Source organism: Myotis nattereri, assembly GCF_964212035.1.
Source record: "Myotis nattereri genome assembly, chromosome: 1".
NCBI lineage: Eukaryota > Metazoa > Chordata > Mammalia > Chiroptera > Vespertilionidae > Myotis > Myotis nattereri.
This window is the reverse complement of record NC_138075.1, coordinates 137,544,889-137,567,249: the sequence shown is the minus strand read 5'-3', so window position 1 is coordinate 137,567,249 and position 22,361 is coordinate 137,544,889. Positions and strand designations below refer to the sequence as shown.

The following is a 22,361-nucleotide window of genomic DNA, read 5'->3' as shown; positions in this document are numbered from 1 at the left end:
TTACTTTAATTAAAATTAAGAATCAATGTCAATAATATTTTAGAATTTTTTATGGGCAGGAACAGATTAAAGTGTAGATGATGAAAATATCATTAATAACTTTTAAGTTTTTGAAATGCAGAGTTAAATTTATTTGCTTCTTATCGTAAAATGATCAGGTTGATAAATAACCTAAAAATCTTTTCTTATTCTTTGTATTTGGGAAACTATTAGTAACGAAATGAATCTAGAAGTTATGCCTAAAAAATCTGAAGTCCTTATTAAATAAGCAAGCTAGTGCCTCAAACTCCAGTAAGGATTTTAGGGTGGGTGCTTGGCTTTCTGACCCTCCTGGGAGTACACCTTTTTATCCTGCTATGAAGGATAAAATCATGTTGGCGTTACCATTAGCAGAAGTAGCCACAAATAGAGGAAAACTAAGGGAAAAGGCACCATCAAAGCCAAAAATTAAAATACGAAATCTGGAGGTGTGACACTGAAAGAGAAAAAGTTACACTCTATATCAGAGCTTCTTAAACTGATCCAAGACAGAACACCACGCATTCTGTGAAAACCAGGCTCTATGTCTGACACTCCCCGGTGGCACTGATGAAGCCGCCAGAACGTGGCAAAGCCGTGCCTGCTTTCTGGCACAGGAGAAACATCCTGGAGTTGCTCTATAGCTTTCTAGTTCCCCACCTGGAGGAGAGGTCAACTGAAATGCCGAAAGTCCATTAACGCGTTAAGTCCTTTAAGCACCAAGAACTGTGTGACCAAAGGCAGGCGCCCCGCCGAGCCGCTGGGCCAGCCGAAGCTGCAGGTGCCTTTCCTGCTTCCCTCTTGGAAATGCCGGGAAGGTGTTTGCCATCTCAGGTCCCTGTGGCATAGGGAGTGCTCCTGGAAACTCCACTTTGCAGACCGAGTCGCTGCTGGCTAATGGAGGCAGGAGCTGCCCTCTGCTCCCAGGTCCTGCCTTTGGCTCCCGGGCTCCAGGGAGCGGAGCGGCCCGCACACTCACAGACTGCTCTTCCTGCTGCAGATTGTCTCCTGCTTCTGGAAATTCCGTCGCTCTTTTCTCTTCATCCGTCACCAGGCTCCTTTATTCGCTCCTCTATCTCTTCAGCAGCGATGTATTTGACATTCTCAGTCTGGCCTTGGCATCTTTTAATTTTTCTTCCCCGTTTTCCATCTCCAGACACATCTGCCTGCCTCTGGGTAAATTCCTCAGCTGCATTGTCTCCCAGTCCCAATTCTCTCTTCACCTGTTCTCATTTGTTGTCTCACCTGTCCAGTGATTTTTTTTAATTTCGATAATCATAATTTTGCCTCTAAATATTCCATTTTTGAAAATCTGCCAGTTCATTCCTAATAGTTTCTTGTTATATGCACCTCTCTGAAATCATATTCTTTATTTCTTTAAACATTTTATGCCTAACTGTTCAAATTCTATTCCTGAACGTCCTAACCTATGAAATTCCTGGGCCTGAATTTGTTGCCTCTTGTGTCTGCTGACTCTCAGTGAGAGTGACTTGCCTAAGCAGAAGCCCACACGGTCTTTGGGGTCAAGACATTGGTTAGGGATCAAAGCCTGTGTGGGGAAGAAGAGGGTTGGACAGAGGGAGAAACCACACTGCCAGGCAGGCCCGGCCAGGCTGTAGCCAACCTGGGGGGCACCCTGGAATACTCCATCCCGAAGCTCCCATGCTGGGCAAAGTGACAGGAAGGAGCTCACTGCTCCAAAGCTGGGCAGCAGGCCCCTCGGAGCTCTTCACCAGGGTGATGTGGGAGCAGCCATTCTGCATTTCAATGTAGATAATGAGTAAATGCCATGCATACTTATGATGGATTATTCTTTTACAAAGTCACTTCAGCTTTAACTGATGATGTTGTTTATGGGTTTTTATTATAGTACTAGGGGCCCGGTGCACGAAATTCATGCACTGGGTGTGTGTGGGGGGGAGTGTCCCTCAGCCCAGCCTGCCCCCTCTCACATACTGGGAGCCCTCAGGCGTTGACCCCCATCACCCTCCAATCGCAGGATCGGCCCCTGCGTCAGGCCTGGGCAGGGGACCCTCATTTCCCCCCATCACTGGTTCTGCCCCCAGCCCAGACCTGATGCCTCTGGCACAGGCATCAGGCCTGGGCAGGGGACCCCCAGACCCCTCCGATTGCTGGCTCTTCCCCTTGCCCAGGCCTGATGCCTCGGCCAGAGGCGTAGACCCCCATCACCCTCCGATCGCCTGATCGGCCCCTTGCCCAGGCCTGACGCCTCTGCCAGAGGTGTCAGGCTTTGACAGGGGACTCCCATCTCCCCCCGATCACTGGCTCTGGCCCCCGCCAAGGCCTGAGGCCTCTGGCCCAGGAATCATGCCTGGGCAGGGGACCCCCATCTCCCTCTGATCGCTTGCTCCACCCCTCGCCCAAGCCTGACGCCTCTGACCCAGGCTTCAGGCCTGGGCAAGGGGACCATCATATCCCCCCAATCCCCGGCTCCGCCCCCCACCCAGGCCTGATGCCTCTGGCCCAGGCATCAGGCCTGGGCAGGGGACCCCCAGCTCCCCGCGGTTGCAGGCTCCGCCCCTGCCCAGGCCTAACGCCTCTGGCCTAGGTGTCCGGCCCGGGCAGTGGGGACCCGCAGCTGCAGTGGCCCCATGATCGTGGGCTTCGCTTTAGGCCCAGGCAAGGGACCCCTATCTCCTGGGACTGCCAGCTTCGACCGTGCCCAGCTCCCATCGCTGGCTCCACCCCTACTTCCTGCTATCACTGGCCAGGGCGGAAAAGGCACCTGATTCTCCAATCATGGCTGGGGGGCTCCCCCCTGGGTTTCCGATCACTGTCAGTGGCAGGGGGCTTCTTCCTGCTTTCCCTTTCGCCTCCCTGCATTGTGCCTACATATGCAAATTAACTGCCATCTTGTTGGCAGTTAACTGCCAATCTTAGTTGGCAGTTAATTTGCATATAGCCCTGATTAGCCAATGAAAAGGGTAGCGTCGTACGCCAATTACCATTTTTCTCTTTTATTAGTGTAGACTAGGGGCCCAGTGCACGAATTTGTGCACCTTGAAAGGAACTGTGAGCCGCAAGGCTGCTGTAGGCACTGGGGCAGGTCTCGGCCCATCCTCTGCACCCCCAGCCAGCCCCTCCCACCACGGCCCTGGTCTCCTGTCTTCCGGCAAACCTGCTCCCACCGCCACCGCTCCCACACGCTGACAGAACCGGCCCCACTTGCACCCGCTGGTGGTGCGAAGCAGTTGGGGCCGATGCCAGCAGCAGGTGCAAGCTACGGCTACTGCTCCGATCGCCCCTCAGGAATGGGGGAGATAGGGAAGCTCTCAGGGGCAATTGGAGCTGGCAACCACCACTCACACCCGCTGATGGCGCTAAGCGATCAGGGCTGGCACCGGGTGCTGGCAGTGGGTACGAGCGGGGCCAGCACCAGCAGCAGGTGAGAGTGCCCAGTGGGACCACAGTGCGTGGGAGCAAAGAATTTTCAAAGGCTTGCCTCAATAACAGCGACCAGTGCCCCACCTTGGTCTGGTGCCCCCACTCACCTGCTCCACCCTCCAACCACCGCCGATGCCCACCATGTTCCACACTCTACTGCTTGCTGCTAACGCCTGCCATGTTCTGCACGCTCCCCCTGGTGGTCAGCACATGTCATAGTGACTGGTTGTTCAGTTGTTCAGTTGTTCCGCCGATTGGTCTATTTGCATATTAGGGTTTTATATATATAGACAACAAATAGAATTAGGGACATCAATGTTTACATTTTAGGTATATTCTGCATTATCTCAATATTAAGAACGTTTGTAAACACTGCAGAAGAATGTTTCTTTTAAGCCTAATTTTATTAAATTTAAGAAAAGCAGTAAACTTTAGTATTTATGTCAGCTTACATGTGGTCATCTTTACCTCTTTTTTACTTTAAAACTATTTGAGGCCAAAATACATTTTATTAACTGACTAGAGGCCCGATGCATGAAGATTCATGCAAGAATAGGCCTTCCTTCCCTTGGCTGCTGGCACCACCTTCGCTCTGGCCCGGAGCCACCTTTCCATCTTCGCTCCAGCCCAGAGCTGCCCGGCCTGGCCGCTTCCATCTTTGTCATGTCAATTTGCATATTCCCTCCTTATTGGCTGTGGGCGCTGCCATCTTTGTCATGAAGTGATGGTCAATTTGCATAGTCCATCTTTATTAGATAGGATACTTATAGACCATTATCCCAAAATATCAATTCAAAGAAAATTTGGATTATTTATTTATTTGGTCATTCTAAAACAAAGCAATCCTTAATTTCAGGCTAGCTGACTTGCTTTTTTTCTTCCTTTCCTTCATTTTTTTCTTGCTTTCTTCCTTTCTTTCTTTATTTCATGTAAAGCATGTTGTAGTGATCTATAAACATAGCCAGAGACACAATAAAGATTAGCGGTTATTTAACCTTTCAAAAACACTTAAGTGAAACAAGACTTTACATTGAAGTATTAATTCAATGCTATTAGATTGTCACTTCAAGCCCCTAAAAAAAAATGAGTGAAACGTGATAATAACAGCAATTTTCCAAAAGCCAGAGCCCAGGTTCACACTGTCATGCGGAGATATAAATATTTATCTGATGCAGTACATCACTTAGAGTCCTCTCCGCTGAAATCTTCAGTCAGCTGTGAATCCTTTAATGGCATTTCATTTTGCATGAGAAGAGCAACAAATTGGGGATTCATAATATTTGTGGCTGTTGTATTTTATGTTTTTTTAATTCTGATTTCACCACATCCATTTATCATTGCATTACAGTTCTCTGACAAGCCATGGTTATACAGGAAAAAGTACTCAGGAAGATTCATGAAGAGATTGAATTTGCATTTATTGATGACACCATGGACTCATTTATACATAGAGTTTTGAAAAGACAGAAGTAAAAATTGTTAGTGTTGGAACACAGGTTACACACAAAACATTGCCAGCATTGAGAGCACTTTGAACAAAACAGAAGCCATCTATATATATAAAAGCCTAAGTGACCGTCCAACCGTTCGGCCAGTAGCTGTGATGTGCACTGACCACCAGGGGGCAGATGCTCAATGCACAGGCATGGAACAAACTGATGAATCTCAGAGGGAAGGGGGCAGGGAGAGGGCAGGAAGAGATTAACCAAAGATCTTATATACATACTAGAGGTCCGACATTCCCTGAGGAGTCCAGGATTGCAAGAGTGCGCAGGGCAGGCCGAGGGACCCCACCGGTGCACGAATCCATGCACTGGGCCTCTAGTTACATGATAAATAACAGAGTGAGGTGGTGTGAGGTTTCCAGCTACAAAGAATGCCAAAGCTAAAAGTAGTGAAAACAATATTTTAAAATGCAAATGTAGGTGATTCATGAGCTTAACACTGAGAATATGGACATTGACCCCAAGAATAATTGTGACTGATTTAACCCCATATAGTAAGCATAAGAATTGATGATTATCAAGTTCACTTTTTAAAAATTTGGGAGTAAATATTCAGTGCCTATTCAGATGAAAGCTCAGTGACATCTCTGAATTGCAAGCTTCTGGAAGCCCAGGTACCAGACAGAGCTGCTCCGTTTGAGGTGAGAGAAGAATGTGGCTGCAGGTCATCTAGAGAGCCCAGAGGGGTGGACATACCAGCCTCGCTGTGCCACAGATAGGAATGCCTTGGGGAAAATGCCACCTTTTGAGGGGTCACTGAGAGGAACACTTTTTAGAATTGTATATACTCAGCCTGTGCTCTCGCAAATGAACCATCTTTCTTGTATGATGTGGGCTCGGTTTCTGAGCCACACATAGATGACCATAGTCGAGTTTGGTCCACTTGTGGCCACATCTCCATTGGGACCTCAGACTCATCTGACTTCTAGAAAGCAGTCTGGCAGGACACACTGGAGCACTGCACCTGTTGAGTCTGTGAACAGACATTAACATAGCAGATGGCGGGCACCACTCACACTCGTGTTCATCGTGTCCCTTGCCAGTGGGGAAGCACTGCCTTGGCCACATCAGGCAGTGGTTGAAAGTGAAAGAAATACGTTTACCTTTCTTAAAGAGTGACCTTTGGGATTAAGTGGTTAGTTCTCCATTCTTGCAGTCTGGAAATGAGGCATGCAGAAGGGAGGAAGCAGAGAGTCCTTAGATTGTCTTGTGATCAAATTAAAAATGTTACAAAGAAATCAATAGATGCTGAGGATGTTTTGTAACTCTCCAAAAAAGAAGATGCTTGTGCCAAATTATTATTTTAAGAAGGCACGATATTGTAGTGCCCCCAATTCCACCTTTTCTTATTATTTTTGAAGCATTTATTTACAAGTTAATTAATTTGTTAATAGTGTTTAACTTATTGATGGGAAAGTGCTCAGAGTTTTGATCCTAAAAGCAACAAGAGTGAGAAATGTAATTTTTCAATATTTTTATTATATTTACAAAAGATTGCCTCACTTTACTAGTATAAACAAATACATACTGGAGTCCTCCATTCTTTAAGCCCTTGCCACGGGGGCAAGGGGCAAGCAGTGCCCCAGTCCCCTGCAGTGAGCAGATAGCAGGGCCTGCGGTGGCGTTGAGCAGGCAGGTATGCAGAGATCAGAGAACCACGGGGAGTGGGCCTAAGCCATCAGTAGGACATCCCCCGAGGGCTCCCAGATTGGAGAGGGTGCAGGTTGGGCTGAGGGACATCCCCCCCCCCCCCGCATGAATTTTGTGCACTGGGCCTCTAGTGGGGGTATAAATGGTGATGGAAGGGGACTTGACTTGGGGTGGTGAACACACTATGCAGTGTACAGATGATGTGCTGTGGAATTGTGAACCTGAAACCTGCATAATTTTGTTAAGCAGTATCACCCCAATAAATTTAATAAAAAGGAAAAAACATTTAAATGTAGCTCAATTATGGTTAGTAAGATTTTTAAAAAAGGGGGGGGGGGCAGGAGCATCTTTAACCCTTTGCGGTTCAATTTTATTTTTGGAATTGAAACAATCTGGTCCAAATTAATTGACGGGATTGAATTTTGAACTTTTTAATGTTCTTATTTTAAAGTTTAAACCAAAAATTCACTGGTTATATATATAACATACTAGAGGCCCAGTGCATGGATTTGTGCACTGGTGGGGTCCCTCAGCCTGGCCTGTTGGGATCAGTGGACCTCCGCGCCGCCACAGCCCAGCCTTACCCTACAGCTCACCGGGCTCCAGCCCACTGTCCACGTTGATCCCACACAGCATGAACTAGTGCACGAAGCAGCTGGAGGCCAGGGGGAAGCCTGAGCCCTGGCTGGGCGTCACGCTGCACTCTTCATTCCGGCCCCACTGCGCCTGCTGCTGCCGCAGCTTGGGCATGCAGGGGGAGTATCTGCTGGAGAGGCTGGTGCAGCTGCACTCATCAGGCGCCAGCCGTGAGCCTAGCATCTGGCGCCTATCAGCTGAGCGGTGCTCCCGCTGTGGGAGCCCACTGACCACCAGGGGGCAGCTCCTGCATTGAGCATCTTCCCCCTGGTGGTCAGTGGTTGTCATAGCTACTGGCCAGTTGTCTGGTCACTTAGGCTTTTATATATATAGATAACACAGATCCTGTATTAAGCAGTATAAACATGGTTATTTTCTATAAAATAGGACCTTCATGGCTGGAGGGTCACTTTGTATAAACACCAGAGGCAGAAGAGTTACATTTTACATCTGAAAGACCTTTTGATTGGGTAATTTTTTTTTCCTTTTTCTTTCTCTCCTATGCAGTATATAGTGGAATGTCATGGGATAACCCTTCTTCCCCAATTCTTGGGCATGTACCGGCTTAATGTGGATGGAGTTGAAATATATGTGATTGTTACAAGAAATGTGTTCAGCCACCGTTTATCTGTATATAGGAAATACGACTTAAAGGTGAGACTCATTTTATTAATTCTTCGTAACTAATTAAGCTTACTCATCCACATTGTAAATGTTGTAAATGGTCATGCTAAACACGGGGGTGGGGAACCTTTTTTCTGCCCAGGGCCATTTGTATATCTATAACATCATTCTTGGGCCATACAAAATTATCAACTTAAAAAGTAGCCTGCTATAGTTGGTCAAACACTTAATTAACTCACCCCTAATGCCTTGGCAGGGCCAAGACCAGATGATTTCTCAGGTCTTTTATGGCCCTTGAGCTGGACGTTCCCCACCCGTGTAGGAGCTCAGAGCTCAAAGCCACCAGGCAACTAGCAGTGTACTCCTTCATGTTAACCAAGGATCACTATCTGGGTTTAAGACAGTGTACATATTAGAGATACCATTTATTCAACAAATATTTACTGAATACCAGCCACATACCAGGCACTGTTTTTAATATATTTTATTGATTTTTTACAGAGAGGAAGGGAGAGGGATAGAGAGTTAGAAACATCGATGAGAGAGAAACATCGATCAGCTGCCTCCTGCACACTTCCCACTGGGGACGTGCCCGCAACCAAGGTACATGCCCTTGACCGGAATCGAACCTGGGACCCTTGAGTCCGTAGGCCGACGCTCTATCCACTGAGCCAAACCGGTCAGGGCCCACGCACTGTTTTTAGATGCTAGGAATAGTGTGATGAAAACCTTCACTCAAGGAGCTGACATTCTGGTGGGTTAAGACAGACAAAAAGTGAAAGTAGTGAGTAAATCACATAGTATATTAGGAAGTAGTAAGGGCTATGGATAGAAGTAAAGACAGGGAAAGGGGGAAGGGAGGCAGTTCTAAATAGGGTGTCAGGTAAGGTTTCACTGAGAAGCTGCCGTGGAGCAGACCTGAAGGAGGCGAGGGAATGAGCGGAGGGAGAACATTCCTGGCCTAGGAAACAACCCTGACACAAGGTGCTTCAAAGACATGGAGTGAGTGGCGACCACTGGAAATTTTGAGGGGAGTAAGATGATCTGACTTCTCAGATCCTGACTTAGAGGCAGAATGTCCAAGTTAGGATTTGGCCACTGTGACCTGCCTGCATGGCAGATCCAACTTGGCCATTTTTGTAAACAAAGTTTTATTGGAGTATCGCCATTGTTTCTGTGCTGTGTGTGGTTGCCTGAGTGCTGTAATGGCAGAACTGAGTAGTTATCTCAGAGAGTGTTTGGGACCACAAAACCTGAAACATTTACCTCTTACCCTTTTCAGAAAAAGTTTGCCAAACGTTGGCCTTCATCAGTGGATCTCACAATTTTTATCATAGACTCCTTCACACTCTTAAAAGAGGACCCCCCCCAAAAAAAATGTGCTTATGTAGGTTATGTCTTTTGATAGTTGCAGTGTTAGAAATTAATATGAGAAATTTTTAAATACTCTATTTAAAATAATAAAACAGTTTCATGTTAGCACATTTTTATGAAAAATACTATATCTTTCAAATAAAAAATTATTGAGATAGGTGGCATTGTTTTACACTTTTGCAAATCTCTTTAATGTCTGACTTTTATCAAACATGAGACAGTTGAATGTCTTATCTGGTTCTGTTGTCAGTCTGTTGTTATTGAAGTGTATGAAGAAAGTCAGGCCTTACACAAAGATGTAATAGGAAAAGGAGAAACGTGTGTTTTAATTACTTTTTCAGAAATTTGTGGATATTGTTTTTTGATATTCAAACACCTGACAAATGGCAATTTGCCAAAGCTTATGTGGAATGTGGAATCTGCAATCACATCAGTGAACTTTTGTACTCTCTTCATTTGAAGCCATTGGTCTGTTCGCATGCATTGGTCTGAACACATCATGCTTTGGTCATTTGGAATGGACGGGGTCACTGAGTTACATGCTCTTCCCACTATCGGTATTTTAAAATTTCTAATTTTTACATAGAAGCTGAGATTTTACCACTGGCTACAAAGTCCTGTTAGTTTTTTTCCATGAAGTGGCAGCACAGTCCCCCTGCACATAGCCTATAGCCCAGAAGCTTCCATTATCTTTGAACAGATATCTGACAAAAGCCCAAATATAAATAAATATAGATTGTCAGCTGTTCTTTCAAGTAAAAATGTTGTTTCATGAAAAACTAGCTAGTTCAACTCATAACTCAAACCATCACAAAAATGACTGTTCTTAAACCATTTCTTTTTTTAAGCAGAAGTGTTTTATGCATACTTCCCACACAGAATATTGAAAAGATGTATACCCCAGGGTCAAGATTTAATAAAAATGAATTTCCTTGCTTCCTTGGGACATTTGTGTATTTAGATACGATACAGACACAGATACAGATATGGATATATTATGACAAACTCTACTAGTACCATTTGGTACCACTGCTGGATTTGTCCTAAGCTGCCAGCAGTTTCACCCACCATTGGTTTTGCAATATTCACACAAATATCAAGACAGTGAGCAAGGCAAATAACATCTCATTATTATTATTATTATAAAGGTAGTTTTGACTTTACAGACCCCCGAGAGGGTCTTGGGACCCCAGGGTGCTGAACCACACACTTTGAGAAATGTTGGTCTAAGGAAGGGAACATTGTCTAGGTTTATCTCCTACCTTCTGGAGTTCAAATGAACTGTCCAGGCTTTCCAAATACAGCCTTGGTCTGTCCTGTCTTCAAGTCAAAGCCACTTTGTTCACTGCAATTGCCCCTGGTGGAAATTCCAGCCGCCACACAGGGCTCTTGGACACCAGCTCTGTCACAAAGCTCTGTTCACTGGTCTGACTCTCCCATGTGAGACGCCAGAGGGACCTCTAAAGCCACATGTCCTGGTTTTATCACTTGTCAGCTGTGTGTAAGCTGTTGGACCTTTGTAAGCCTCAGTTTCTTCATCTGTAAAATGGGGATAATTTTACCTACCTTTGATGGGTTGTTGTGAGGATTAAATGAAATATGTACATGTCAAGTGCAGCATAATGTATAGTATATAGAATTGGTCAATGAATTTTGGTTATCCATTCTGCTAGTCAATAAGTGCCTTAAATTAATTTTTTTGTCCTTTTTACTTTTTTATCCCCCTTTACGTCAAGATAGTGTATCTAGTAAATATATCTTGACGTAAATTATACTTGTAAACTGGATATTGTAGTTTTAGCTTGCTTTGGGCTTTATAGTTTCATCTCCCTTTTTAGCTTATAAAATAAATGGTTGTTTTGCCAGTACTTTCAGTTGTGATGGAACCTGGACATCTGGCACCATTTCATGGCTCTAACTCTTGACCTTAACTTACTGACCTTACTTTTCTATTTTTTGTTTTAGTTTTTTTTATTCTGAGTTAATTTAAACTTGGATGAGTTTTTTACAGGCTAATGATCTGCATTTACACAGAGATGAAACCTTACGGAGAATCCTAGACAGGGATATGCTGTAGGAAGGGAAAACTTGGTTAAAGATACAAAAAGGAATAAATTGTTTTTCCTCTACCCAGTAGCATAAGCAGTTGCTCCGCCCCCCCCCCCTTTTTTTTCATTTGGAAACATTCTTTGTTAGAAGTCAGTGAACAAAGGAAGATATTTGTGGCCCATGTTCAAGGATCCCTAAGGAACGAATACAGACCATTGTTAAGTGATGGCTGCTGGACTCCACCGTGCGGAGAGCCTGAGCTGCGGTGGAACAGGCCACAGGCTTTCCTTCATGAACGAGTCACACTGTCCATCTTCATTTGGTGGGTCAGTGCCCCCGACATACCCCCAAGAAACTGCGAGCACTTTCGCTGGGCTGGCAGCAGGGTCTCTCAGACCTACCAGGCCCGGGAGTGCTGAGCACCAGGGGGATGGAGAGTGGACGGGGGAGACTCTGGCCTGGTCTCAGCTCCCTTCCCCATTAGGGGCGTCTCCTCCGTCTGCATCTCCCCATCTGTGCATTACACACATCCTCATCAGTGACTAAGCTGCTTAAATGGGAGATGGTCATAGAGTAAAAATGTTGATTTTTTTAAAGAATAGCCCATCTAGAAGCTACTTTAATATCCCCCCAGTCACATGTAAGTTCTGTTAATAATTGGCTAATGCCAGTGTTCCAAGGCAATGTGTGGCTGTGTAGGAAGGAGGTAGTCAGGTCAGCGCACTGCCCCCTGACCCCGTGCAGTTCGGGTGTCCAGTGCTGAGGGGAGGGAGAGAGGGAATTGGCCTGTGATCCTTCTCCAGCCATTTATCTGGTGAACGCCGAGCATTACTGTGTGAGGCACCGCAGTGGTCACGGAAGCACAAAGCATACGCAGTTCTTGTACTGACATAGTTAGGAATTCACCGGCCATTTGTTTCCCAGCTTTTCTCTCACTTTAAAATCTTCCACGAACAAAGGAAAATTTCTCTGCTGGGCCTCCACCCCAATGCCCCCTGAGAGCATCTGAGATGGACTCCATCGTCGGGGACCGCCCCGAGCCCTGAGGCATCGTTTTGGAAAGCAGTGCAGTCAAGGGGAAATCGCTGAGGTCAAGCCCTGTGGTTTTCTCCCTCTTTATAGCTCTGTGCTCACCCCTGGCCCCGAAGGGGTGCCTGTACGTGTGTCGTGATGGGACCTCCAAGGCGAAGGGGGACAGAAAGCACCAGGGGGCCCACTCACAGCAGCCGAGGAGAACGTGACCGTCAGTGACCGAACGGGAGCGAGGCAGTCAGAGGGCGAGGACGGCCGCGCCCGGAAGACATGATGTGGGCTGAGAGGCATTTGATGCCCCCGTGGTCACTGCGGCCAGCAGGTGGCCCGCTTCACCTTTGAATGTCGCAGCACCAACCATTTCTGGCCATTGGTGCAAAAAGGAGAGTGTGGTTCTGATCCAGGGTGTAGTAAGTGACCGTCCCAGTGATGGCCTGATGTCCAGCAGGGAGACAAGGACCAGGGAGAAGGCAGCACAGGTGACGTGACAGGGAAAGGCTCGGAGGGCGTGGAAAGGAACGCCTGCAGACCAGGCAGAGTAGTGACCAGGAGGGGACAGAGCTCACGCAGGACGAGTGCCAAAGCAGAGCTGGTGCCCATTTACAGTCGTGCTCTGCACATTTTAAGCATGAAATGCAGGCCCTCTCACGTGCAAGCTTTTATTATTTCTTTGTGTTTCAGGGCTCTACAGTGGCCAGAGAAGCTAGTGACAAAGAAAAGGTAAGTGCCTGACATGCCCCTCACCATGATCCTATGGGCAGGCTCGAGCAGCATCCCCATCCTTATTTCATCCTTCCTTCTGACTCCCGCCGCTGCAATTTCTCCTGTGTGCACCAGAGAAGCACATTTTTTAACTGGAGTGTTTCACTGTACCTCTCTTCCTCAGAGCAGCTGTCCATACCTCCTGGCTGAATAATGAGGTGGTTGTTAGTTTAAATGCAGTTGGAAGAAATAGTTCACTGCAATGTGGTCTTGAAAACGCAGGCGCCTGCGTAGTCACTTATGACCAACACTGGCAGGTACAGCGCAGCAGCAGGGCCCTAACCCTACACTTGACCACTAACTAGCCAGGTGTGACCTAGCGAGTTTCTCTGCCTCTGTGCGCCCCAGTTTCTCACCTGTAAAATGTTGACTTGCATGAGCTTTACACTCTTTTCCAACTATTAAATGTTAAGATTTGATTCGAGTATTTTTTACTTAAAGAATTAGGCAGGAGACTTTGTCTTTTTATGTTGTCCTGAGTCACTGGGCAGTAGGAAATTTAAACCTCATTTAGTTTATTATGCAAGATTATAGACAGATTCAGCATCAGTCAATTTGATTAAGAATTTGGAAAGTGCTTTGACTGAAATTGGCATTGCTTATATGATGGGCATCTCTATACTCTCAGTCATTATTCCTCACCTTGAGAAGTGTCTTTTTTTTTTTTTTAATAAACCATCTGAAAGCTGGGGCTCAGGTTTTGGTTTTTGTTTTTGAAATTAAATTCTTTCAGGATGATATAATTCAGTTCTGGTTTGAGTTTTATGGATCTGGAAATCTAGTTCATTTAGAAGGGTTTGTGAATGTCTCTATGGTTACTATCCTAGCTTCAGGGGCTAAAATAATGAACCATGCAGATACATCCAGCAGGAGATAAAGACATTAATAGGAAGTAACAGTGTCATGTGATAAGTATTTCCATAAGAAGGAATCACGCAGCAAGAGCGCCTGACTCCAGCTTGGAGGCTTTCTGGAGGAGGCGGCGTGTGGAAACTTGAAGGATAAGTAGGAATTAGCCAGGGGAAAGGCCATCAGAGTAGCATGTGCATGAGCATAGAGGGGGTGTGCTTGGTGCTTTAGCTGGAGGGTGAGATGGAGCCAGGAAGCTGGACCAGTGGAGAGGCTGTTGAAATAACCGAGATGAGATGTTGACCTGGGCTAGGACACTGGAATATGAAAGATTTCATAGTGATTTAGGAAAAGAACCCACAGAACCCAGAGATTGAATGTGGGAGGTGAATGGTTCCAGGGAGCGTGTGTGGAGGGAGTGCGGGATTGAGGGTGACTCCCAAGTGTCTGGATTGGATACTTTGGTGTTGAATTCACTGTCGGAGAGGGAGCAGAGTGGAAGGAGTAGTTTGAGAGGTCATGTGGCATCAGATCAGAGGTGCCCAATAGGCAGTAGAGGCTGCAGAGAGTTTTGACTGGAAGAAATGGCCTGGGAAACCTCATGGGAGGGATGATCAGCAAAGACAGGGAAGTCGATGAGGCCACTCAGGACGAGTGTAAGGAGCAGGAGGAGAAGCATGTCTGGAGCCAGCTCAGAGGGACATCGTCATTTATGGCTGATGGATACTAGTCAAGGAAGAGAGACTTGCAAAAGATCAGCCGAAGACATAAGAGATGACCCAGGAAAGACTGGATCATTTTCCAAGTATTTATTAAGCATCTGTAATGAGCAAGCATTTTGCCAAGCATTATGAGAAGTGCGTCAGTGAAAAATGCCCCCACTCTCATGAAATTTGCACTCTAATATTGTCCCAGAAACCAGAGGGAGAGAACTTCCCAAGTATCGGATGCTTCTGCAAGGTTAGGTAGGATGAGGACTGAGTAATTTATTATCCATTGGACTTGTCAACAGGGAACTCACTAGCAACCTTCCTTGTCAGTGACAATGGGTGGGTGTAGCAGAAGCCAGATAGCAGTGGGTTAAGAAGAGAGAAGAGAAAAATGAAATGGTAGGTCCTTCTTTGACCACGTGTATGTTTATTGTACACGAATGAATATATTTTTACACTTCCAACCTCCAAGTAAGTCACTCTGAAGGCACCAGCTTTGGCCAAAGAAGCAGAAACAGTGGACTGTCAACTTCCATGTTGCTATGACTAAACATTTCTTCCAGGTGTCAAAGAACTCAAGTAGGTATTCTAGTTTTAGTCCATGAGAAACTCAGGGGTTTCATATGATTGGGGTCTTCTCCTAGGAGCAAATAGCTGGCCTATGTAAAGAGCCACCCAGACTTTTCAGCATCATAGCACGAAGCCAGCCCCTGAGTAAGAACTGTGGATGTGATGGCATCCAGCATTCCTTGTTGGTTGCTGTTTTCACTTCGTTCCCAAGTCCCTTGAGACTGCTGCTGGCAGCCTTTCTCCTCTGTTTGCATCATATGGCTGTCTTGCAGACGCATCACCAAGGACTTGGTCTGCTTTGATAATAACCAATGCTGAGAAAGACAGTTACAGCTCATGGAATGGCTGTTGCTTAAGCCTAAGTTATAAAGCAAGGACCTGCGTGATTGAAAGCCACAGTATTTGATGTCCTCATAGCTGTAATATTTCGTCAGGAGCAGAACTTTCGTTTACCTGTCTTTCTCTCCACGCCCAAATACTGTGGCCCAACTTGTGGGACCCCATACTTTCCAGAAACCCATGGCGTTCACCACAGTTCCACTGCCCGCCTCACCAAAAAAGTTTAGTGAGGTTGGCATAGGTTTCTGTGAAAAAACTTGAGGATATATGACTTCTTTAAGAGAAACCCTTTCCTGAGAATTACGTAGGGTGCTTTTATCCTCTTTGTAATATGTGCCAATTATTCCTCAAAACATCTCTTTGGAGGTGGGTTTGGAAAGGCAGAGACAGGAGGGGCCTTGAGAGATCAGAGTCCAGTCTCCCCCCACCCCAACCTGGGACAGATTGGAGAGGGAAAATTGAGCTCCCATGCTGTTTCACACAATTGGCAGAGGAGAAATTTTATCTTATTCTTGGGCTTATTTTTTTAAATGTTAATCTTAATATATTGGAAAGTATAAAGGTAAGTAATAATAACTGACATCTGTTAAGTGCATTCCAAGTGCCGAACACTTTTAATTTTTACGTGAATTTGGTTATGTGATCCTTACAACCACCTTGTGAGGTGGGTGCTATTATTACTTCCTTTGCATAAATGAAGTTATTTATCTGGTTGAGTGACTTGTCCAAGGTCCCACAGTTACTGTGTGACAGAGCCAGGGTTCCAGCCCAGAGCGCACCTTTCTAACTGCTACATGTGCTACTCTAAATGTCTGGGAGTTCTCTCTCCTTTTTTTAAAGAACATATTATCAAAAATGCATATGAGCCCGGCCAGCATGGCCTGTGCCTGGGCTGCGAGCTCGATCCCCAGTGTGAGGTGCGCAGGAGGCAGCCGATCAATGATTCTCTCTCATCACTGGTGTTTCTATGTCTCCCACTCCCTTCCTCTCTGAAATCAATACACACACACACACACACACACACACACACACACACACACACGAATCCTATAAATCATGAAGATGAAGAAGGAAACATTCACTACACTGACAAAAACATTATTTTGGAGTTAAATATGGTACGAAAGCAGTTCATCTGAGTCTTGATTTAAAAATAAAAAAAGTAGTGAAATAAATTATTTTGTTTTATACTATGTTGGCAAAACAGCCCATTCCTATTTCCTCCATTTGTGGAAAGTAGGCATTTTTGTAGCTACATCCCATGTCACTGTAGCTTACACTGTGTACACAGTCGCCTGAGGGAGAATTATGCTTTACTTTCTGGGCTTAGAATTCATGAAAGCTCTTCTTCCAGAAGAAGAGATGCCCCAAACCACCCCCTGTCCTAGGTTATAAGTGCTCCCTGGGAAGGGGCCAGAGATAATCTCTTGAAGATATGGAATGTAAGAGTAATTAAAATTGGTAATTGATGGAGGAGAGTGTGCCCGCAATAGGAGATGAGGTCTCTTAGAGATGGCAGCCACAATGAGGTAACATTGACTCAACTATAATACACAAAAACAAATGTATTAATGGAGCTGAACTCATAAACCCATTGGGTTTTTAAGTCCCCCCAAAATTTCTGCACTTCTTTTTTGCACCAATGATCAGGTTTTCTCTCCATGATCAGTTAATATTTTTCACTTGTCCAGAAAGCATGCTATTTTTTGTCTTCACAAATAAAACTATAAATGTCATCACTGTTACCTTAGTTAGCAGTATTTGGAAGATGGCTAAAAGTATTTGTTTTCTACATGAAACCAAATGATTTGTACGAATATTATTTCCGTTGCTCTCACTGTGTAACCACGTTCTCTACAAAATGATTTTCCTGGTGTAGAGAACAGTTTTCATAGAGAATCTCCGTCAGCACCGCTTCCCTCATAATCTGGCTCTTTGTTGTTCTTCATTTGACTCATTGTAACTGCTTTAATTCCCCATACTTTTAACTTGGTGACAAGTTTTAAAACTGTCATTTCAAATATTTAGTGATATAGTGCAGACAAGCCCCTTCCTTTCGATTTCAGCTTGACATGTAATTAGTGTGATTTGCATTAGCATAGTAATGAAGGTGAAACTGAAGGAAATAAAGAAGTTATATTCCAACAAAAAATGGGATCACTTTCATGGCAACAAGTATCAGAACATGCAAGTACAGATGTCTTGAATTAAAAAAAAGAGAGAGAGAGAACGGTGCTTTTCTTTTTTTTTTTTAAACCATTTTCAAATTCTGACAGCTGCTATGACTTGTTTTATTCTTTAATTCTTTCCTTTCTAATGGAAGGGCATCTTCCATTCATGGCTCCAGCAGTTTAGCCTCCTCTAAATGAGACAGAGAAATGCGAATCTCCCTGGTGGTCGATCTTTTCACAGCTGCGCTGCAATTCCAGTGTGACATCAAATTAGTAATTATAGCTGAGCGAACTGCTTTTTACCAAATGACAGCCTTCGCATGCTGCCAGCAAGCAAGCTACTCAGCAGGGAATCCGGGGAAGTAAAAGAAAACATAACTGGACTCACTTGATTTCTGAGGGATTTGACCTGACTCTTTAAAAAGCCCATGTTCTCGAGAACGCGAGTCCTGGGGATTTATACAAATATGCATTTTGTTCATCGTTCTGCACAGTTCTTCTCAAAACTCATGTCTGATTTTATTAGGTAAAGGCAAGGCTGTGTAGTGGAGTCAGAGGGTCCCAATAAGAAGATTCCTTTTAACATATAACCTTCTCCCTGGAACCCATTTGAAAGAAAACAGCTGCCCTGCAATTGGCATTTGTATAACTATATTGGCAATAATCATTGTTGACACTTTGATAATGGGCTACAACAAGCCGCCTTGTCGATTCTTAGGCATTGTGAATTGCACTGGCAATTAAGTGACTGTCACCCTCGCTGACATTTTACCTACTACTGACTGAAGGTTCAGGAGAATTAATTGTTAATACCCTTACATCGAAAAATGCTTTCCTAAAGCAGTGCTCAGCATTTCTTTTGTGATTTTTAAATTGTAACACATTATAATTAATTACTACCTCTATCTGGTTCTTCAGGCTGCAGTTAAAAGTAACCTAACAACAGGGCCCGCTTGGAGCCTGGGGCACAAAAGCACGGCCGCCTGTCCCTCTGGGAGTGTTTCTTCGGCTGTCAGTTAAAAGTGCTTCCTTTCCCCCTGTTTGCGGATGGTCGTTTAAAGGGGGATTGCCAGGGTTTTTAGGCCTGACCCAGTGGATGCTTTAGCCTTCTGTAAAATTTCTTTTCTTCCAAAGTAGAAGTGAATCGCTTCCGCTTGCCAGGCACTGTGAGGAACACCTCCCCAACACCCACAGTGCAGGGGAAAGCGCCCCTCGGAGCAGAAGCAGGGCCTCACGTTAAAGGCAGCGCTGGTACCATCTGCTCTGTGGCCCCGAGATGCTTTATGAAAAGGGGCTTTGGGAGAAAGACCCCAAACATAGTGTTAGGGACACTGAGTCCCCAGCCCTGCTCTGCCATTAATGGAAGTTTGGGGTTTGGGGATAAATCATTTGACTTTGGCCTCACTTGTAAAATTAAAAAGGATTTGATCGTATCACTGGTCCTCATACTTTCGTGTTTATAAGGCTCTCTGGTTTCAAATGAAACCATCCCCTCCTCCCGAGGTGCGCTTCAGCTGCAGACTGGACTTGGACTGTCTGATTTAGGTATAGGCCAAGGCGATTGCTGTTATTAATGGAAAAAATGTTCTGAACCATCATACTGTGTCAGCAGATGTCTGAGCAAGCCTTCTGAGCCCTATGATGTAAACCATAGGAGTTATTCTGGGAGTTTTTAAAAGTCGATGCATTTGGAATTTCTCCCAACTGGAAAGAGCGTGTGTGAAAAAGAAAGATCACATGCACACGACTGGTGAGCATCTTCCTGATGACAGCGATAAACCCCTCAAGCCAGTCTGTATAAAATCTCAATTGCCTTAGATTAATTTTTTCACTTGAATGAACTCAACTTAGAGATCCCAAGCACACATGGAGCAGTGCTGTTAGATGTGAGATTTTATTTATTTATTTTTTTTAAGCTGACAACTCTTATCCCGGTAGTTCCAGAAAGACTTGGAGTAGAGAGAAGACTTCCAAAATTTAGTGTGTTGCCTGAATTTAAGCCACGCTGCTGCAGATGAAACTATAGGACTTAGCAAACTTAAGTTTTCAGATTCTGAGATCTTTTAGGTTATCGCTGTTGATGTCCATGCAACAGAATCTTCCGATCAGATTGTAACAATCGGTTTTGTGACTTTTGTATGCAGCTTCACTGTTTTAGCACAGCCTGTGGAGGAAAACCAAACTGCCACCTTTGACATGGCCACTTAAAGAGCCTTTCTGTTCTGAAAAGAATGACAATATTAGAAGAGGAATCAATTATCACTTTTTTAATGTTAGTTTGAAAATTTTAGGGGCAATAAATAACCAGCAGCTGTGTTCTGCCTGCCTTAACAGTTCCAAATTGCAAAATTAGGATAGGGCTCACCCAGTTTTGTGCTTCTTAAGTGTAGCACTGTTTCACAAGTCATGTTGAGGTATTTTCACAAGTATGTTGAGGTATGTTCTCTTTCTATATTTACATAGAAACAAATACATTCAACATAAGAACTCATATTCAGGTGCTAGTCACAAATGTACATGTTCTCCTTGTGGAAATTATAAGTTATCATTGAACTGTTGGATCATTTCCCAAGCCATGAACTTGTATAGACCATTCTGCTGTCATTGTTAAGGGAGGTTGTTATATGTGCCTTTGTGAGAAAACGCCTTTTACCCCTACTATTTCTGTATGTATTTTTACCCATGTTTCACAAATTTTCCTTTTCATGTATCAGATTTGTGGCCTGGATATTTTTGAGAAGCAGAACTTATTTTATTATAAATCTCTAACATCTCTTATTACCCCAGAATTGGTACCACATATATTCAATCAAATCATCGTTATCCCTGCTCCAGTGTCAGGATTACCTAGAATTCTCTCCCCTACAGGAATATTTCCGGAGTGTATTTTCAGCCCCACAGACTTTTATGAAGTTTTTTTGGCAAGCGTGGTGAAAAGGGATTTAGTCTTTTTTGCAAGTTTATTTTCATTTAGGTAAGCTTGTAGCAACAAGTAAATCAGTTCCTAACATGAGACAGTAATTAGTACATATTTTTTATGTTGTGTATTCAGTTCCAAGTGTCACAACACGACCCATCAAAGGGACACCAGGCAGCAATCTTTGACATCAAGGCTTACAATTAGACTTCTTTTAAATGGGTTGCCAAATGAGCACATCGAACAAAAATTCGTTTCTTTCTGAAATACAAGTCCTTTAATCACAGGGTACTATGCTGTGTATTATCCTTTGCATTGAAACCTTCTGGTACCAAAATCCTGTTTGTGTTAAACACTCAAGTGTGACAGGAGTACAGTTTATCTTCCTGCTAAGGTTTCCATCCACGCTAAAAAAATACTTGGTTCTGTAGGCTCTAGATTTTGGCTCTGTGAACTTCAAATACATGGTCCCCCCCCCCCCCTATTGTTAATGGCCATTTAAAATGCAATATTTTTTGTATAATTTAATGTAATTAAATTTAATGTAATTGTAGAATGATGATAAAAATTCAGTCTCATTTTAGTTTGAATTCTGTGTATTTAAAGTTATGTTTTTGAATGTGAATACAGGTTTCAAATATCTGTGATTTTTTTTAAAAAAATGTTTGAGTCATCTAAAAGTTAATTAGATTTTAACATCTCAGTAAAATAAAATTTCTGTATAATTTCTGGCTTTACTAACTTTTAAAATATCCAATATTACTAAACTTTGTGAATATGACAGCATTCAGACATGAACACACAGGACCTAATGAAATAAGTAAACAAACAGATTAATTTCCATTTGAAACAAATAGAAAATGTAAATCTTTTGATAAGCATTTATTTTGTGTGTGTATGTGTGGCTTGTTTTCAGAGAATCTGCAAAATTTTCAGTGATTTGGAATTTAAAGTGGTTGTTAAAAGTGCTAAATATTTTTATATTAGAAGGGAGATTCCAGTGCCTTGTTCTTATCTCCTCTCCACCTTTCTTTTGGGAAGAGTGGAGCTCCGTGCCTCCGTGGCCTCCGGGAATCCGCAGCTGCTCTCCGCCTTCACTCCTGGGTCTTTGTCTGCTGAGCTGGCCACAGAAGCACATGTTCATTTCTGAAAATTAGAGCTCTAAACTTTGTAGCTGTTAGTTGTGCATATTTCTGTTTTATCTTAAATCCTGGCCAATTCTGTCCTTTAAGATCATTTAGATCTTTTATTGAGCACGGGGGAATAAGTAACTATTTACATGTGGAAGCATTTATACATTTAAGATATTATCTTCAGACGCTGGGTATCTTCAAGCTCCGATGCAGTTGTGTAAATCTTGACTCTGTCGTCATCAATGTTCATTCATGTCTTAGTGACATATAAGTCATTTTGACCATGACCAATGTTGTTACATAATGTGCTTCCTTCTATTGAAGAATATAGACTTGCTGAGGAACAGCCAATAATACTGTGTTTTCAAAGAAACCAAAAACCTTTCCCCCAATAATGTAGTTACAGAAAGGGAGAAACATGTTATACTGAAACAGTTTTCTTTTTACCCCTCCTAGCAAGTTATGTTCCCAGTGAGTTTATTACACTATAGTACTTTGGTTAATGTTTTCTGGCTACAAGATTTCAGTTGGTGAATGTTTGCTTTAGGTCAGCAAAATAGCATTCACTAAATTACCCACTCTTATTATGATGTACTCACTGAGGAAAACTAACCCAT

The 22,361-nt window shown here is 43.9% G+C and overlaps 1 protein-coding gene across 2 annotated transcripts in view; it reads left to right on the top strand.

Moving 5' to 3' along the window:
• The window catches only part of PIP4K2A (phosphatidylinositol-5-phosphate 4-kinase type 2 alpha), a 177,044-nt gene that overhangs the window by 122,467 nt on the left and 32,216 nt on the right, over window positions 1–22,361 (top strand). For both annotated transcript variants that reach the window (XM_081104006.1, XM_081104007.1), the window contains exons 5-6: window positions 7,722–7,868; window positions 12,975–13,013. In XM_081104006.1, the coding sequence (XP_080960132.1) occupies window positions 7,722–7,868; window positions 12,975–13,013 (186 nt within the window). The remainder of the gene's footprint in view (window positions 1–7,721; window positions 7,869–12,974; window positions 13,014–22,361) is intronic.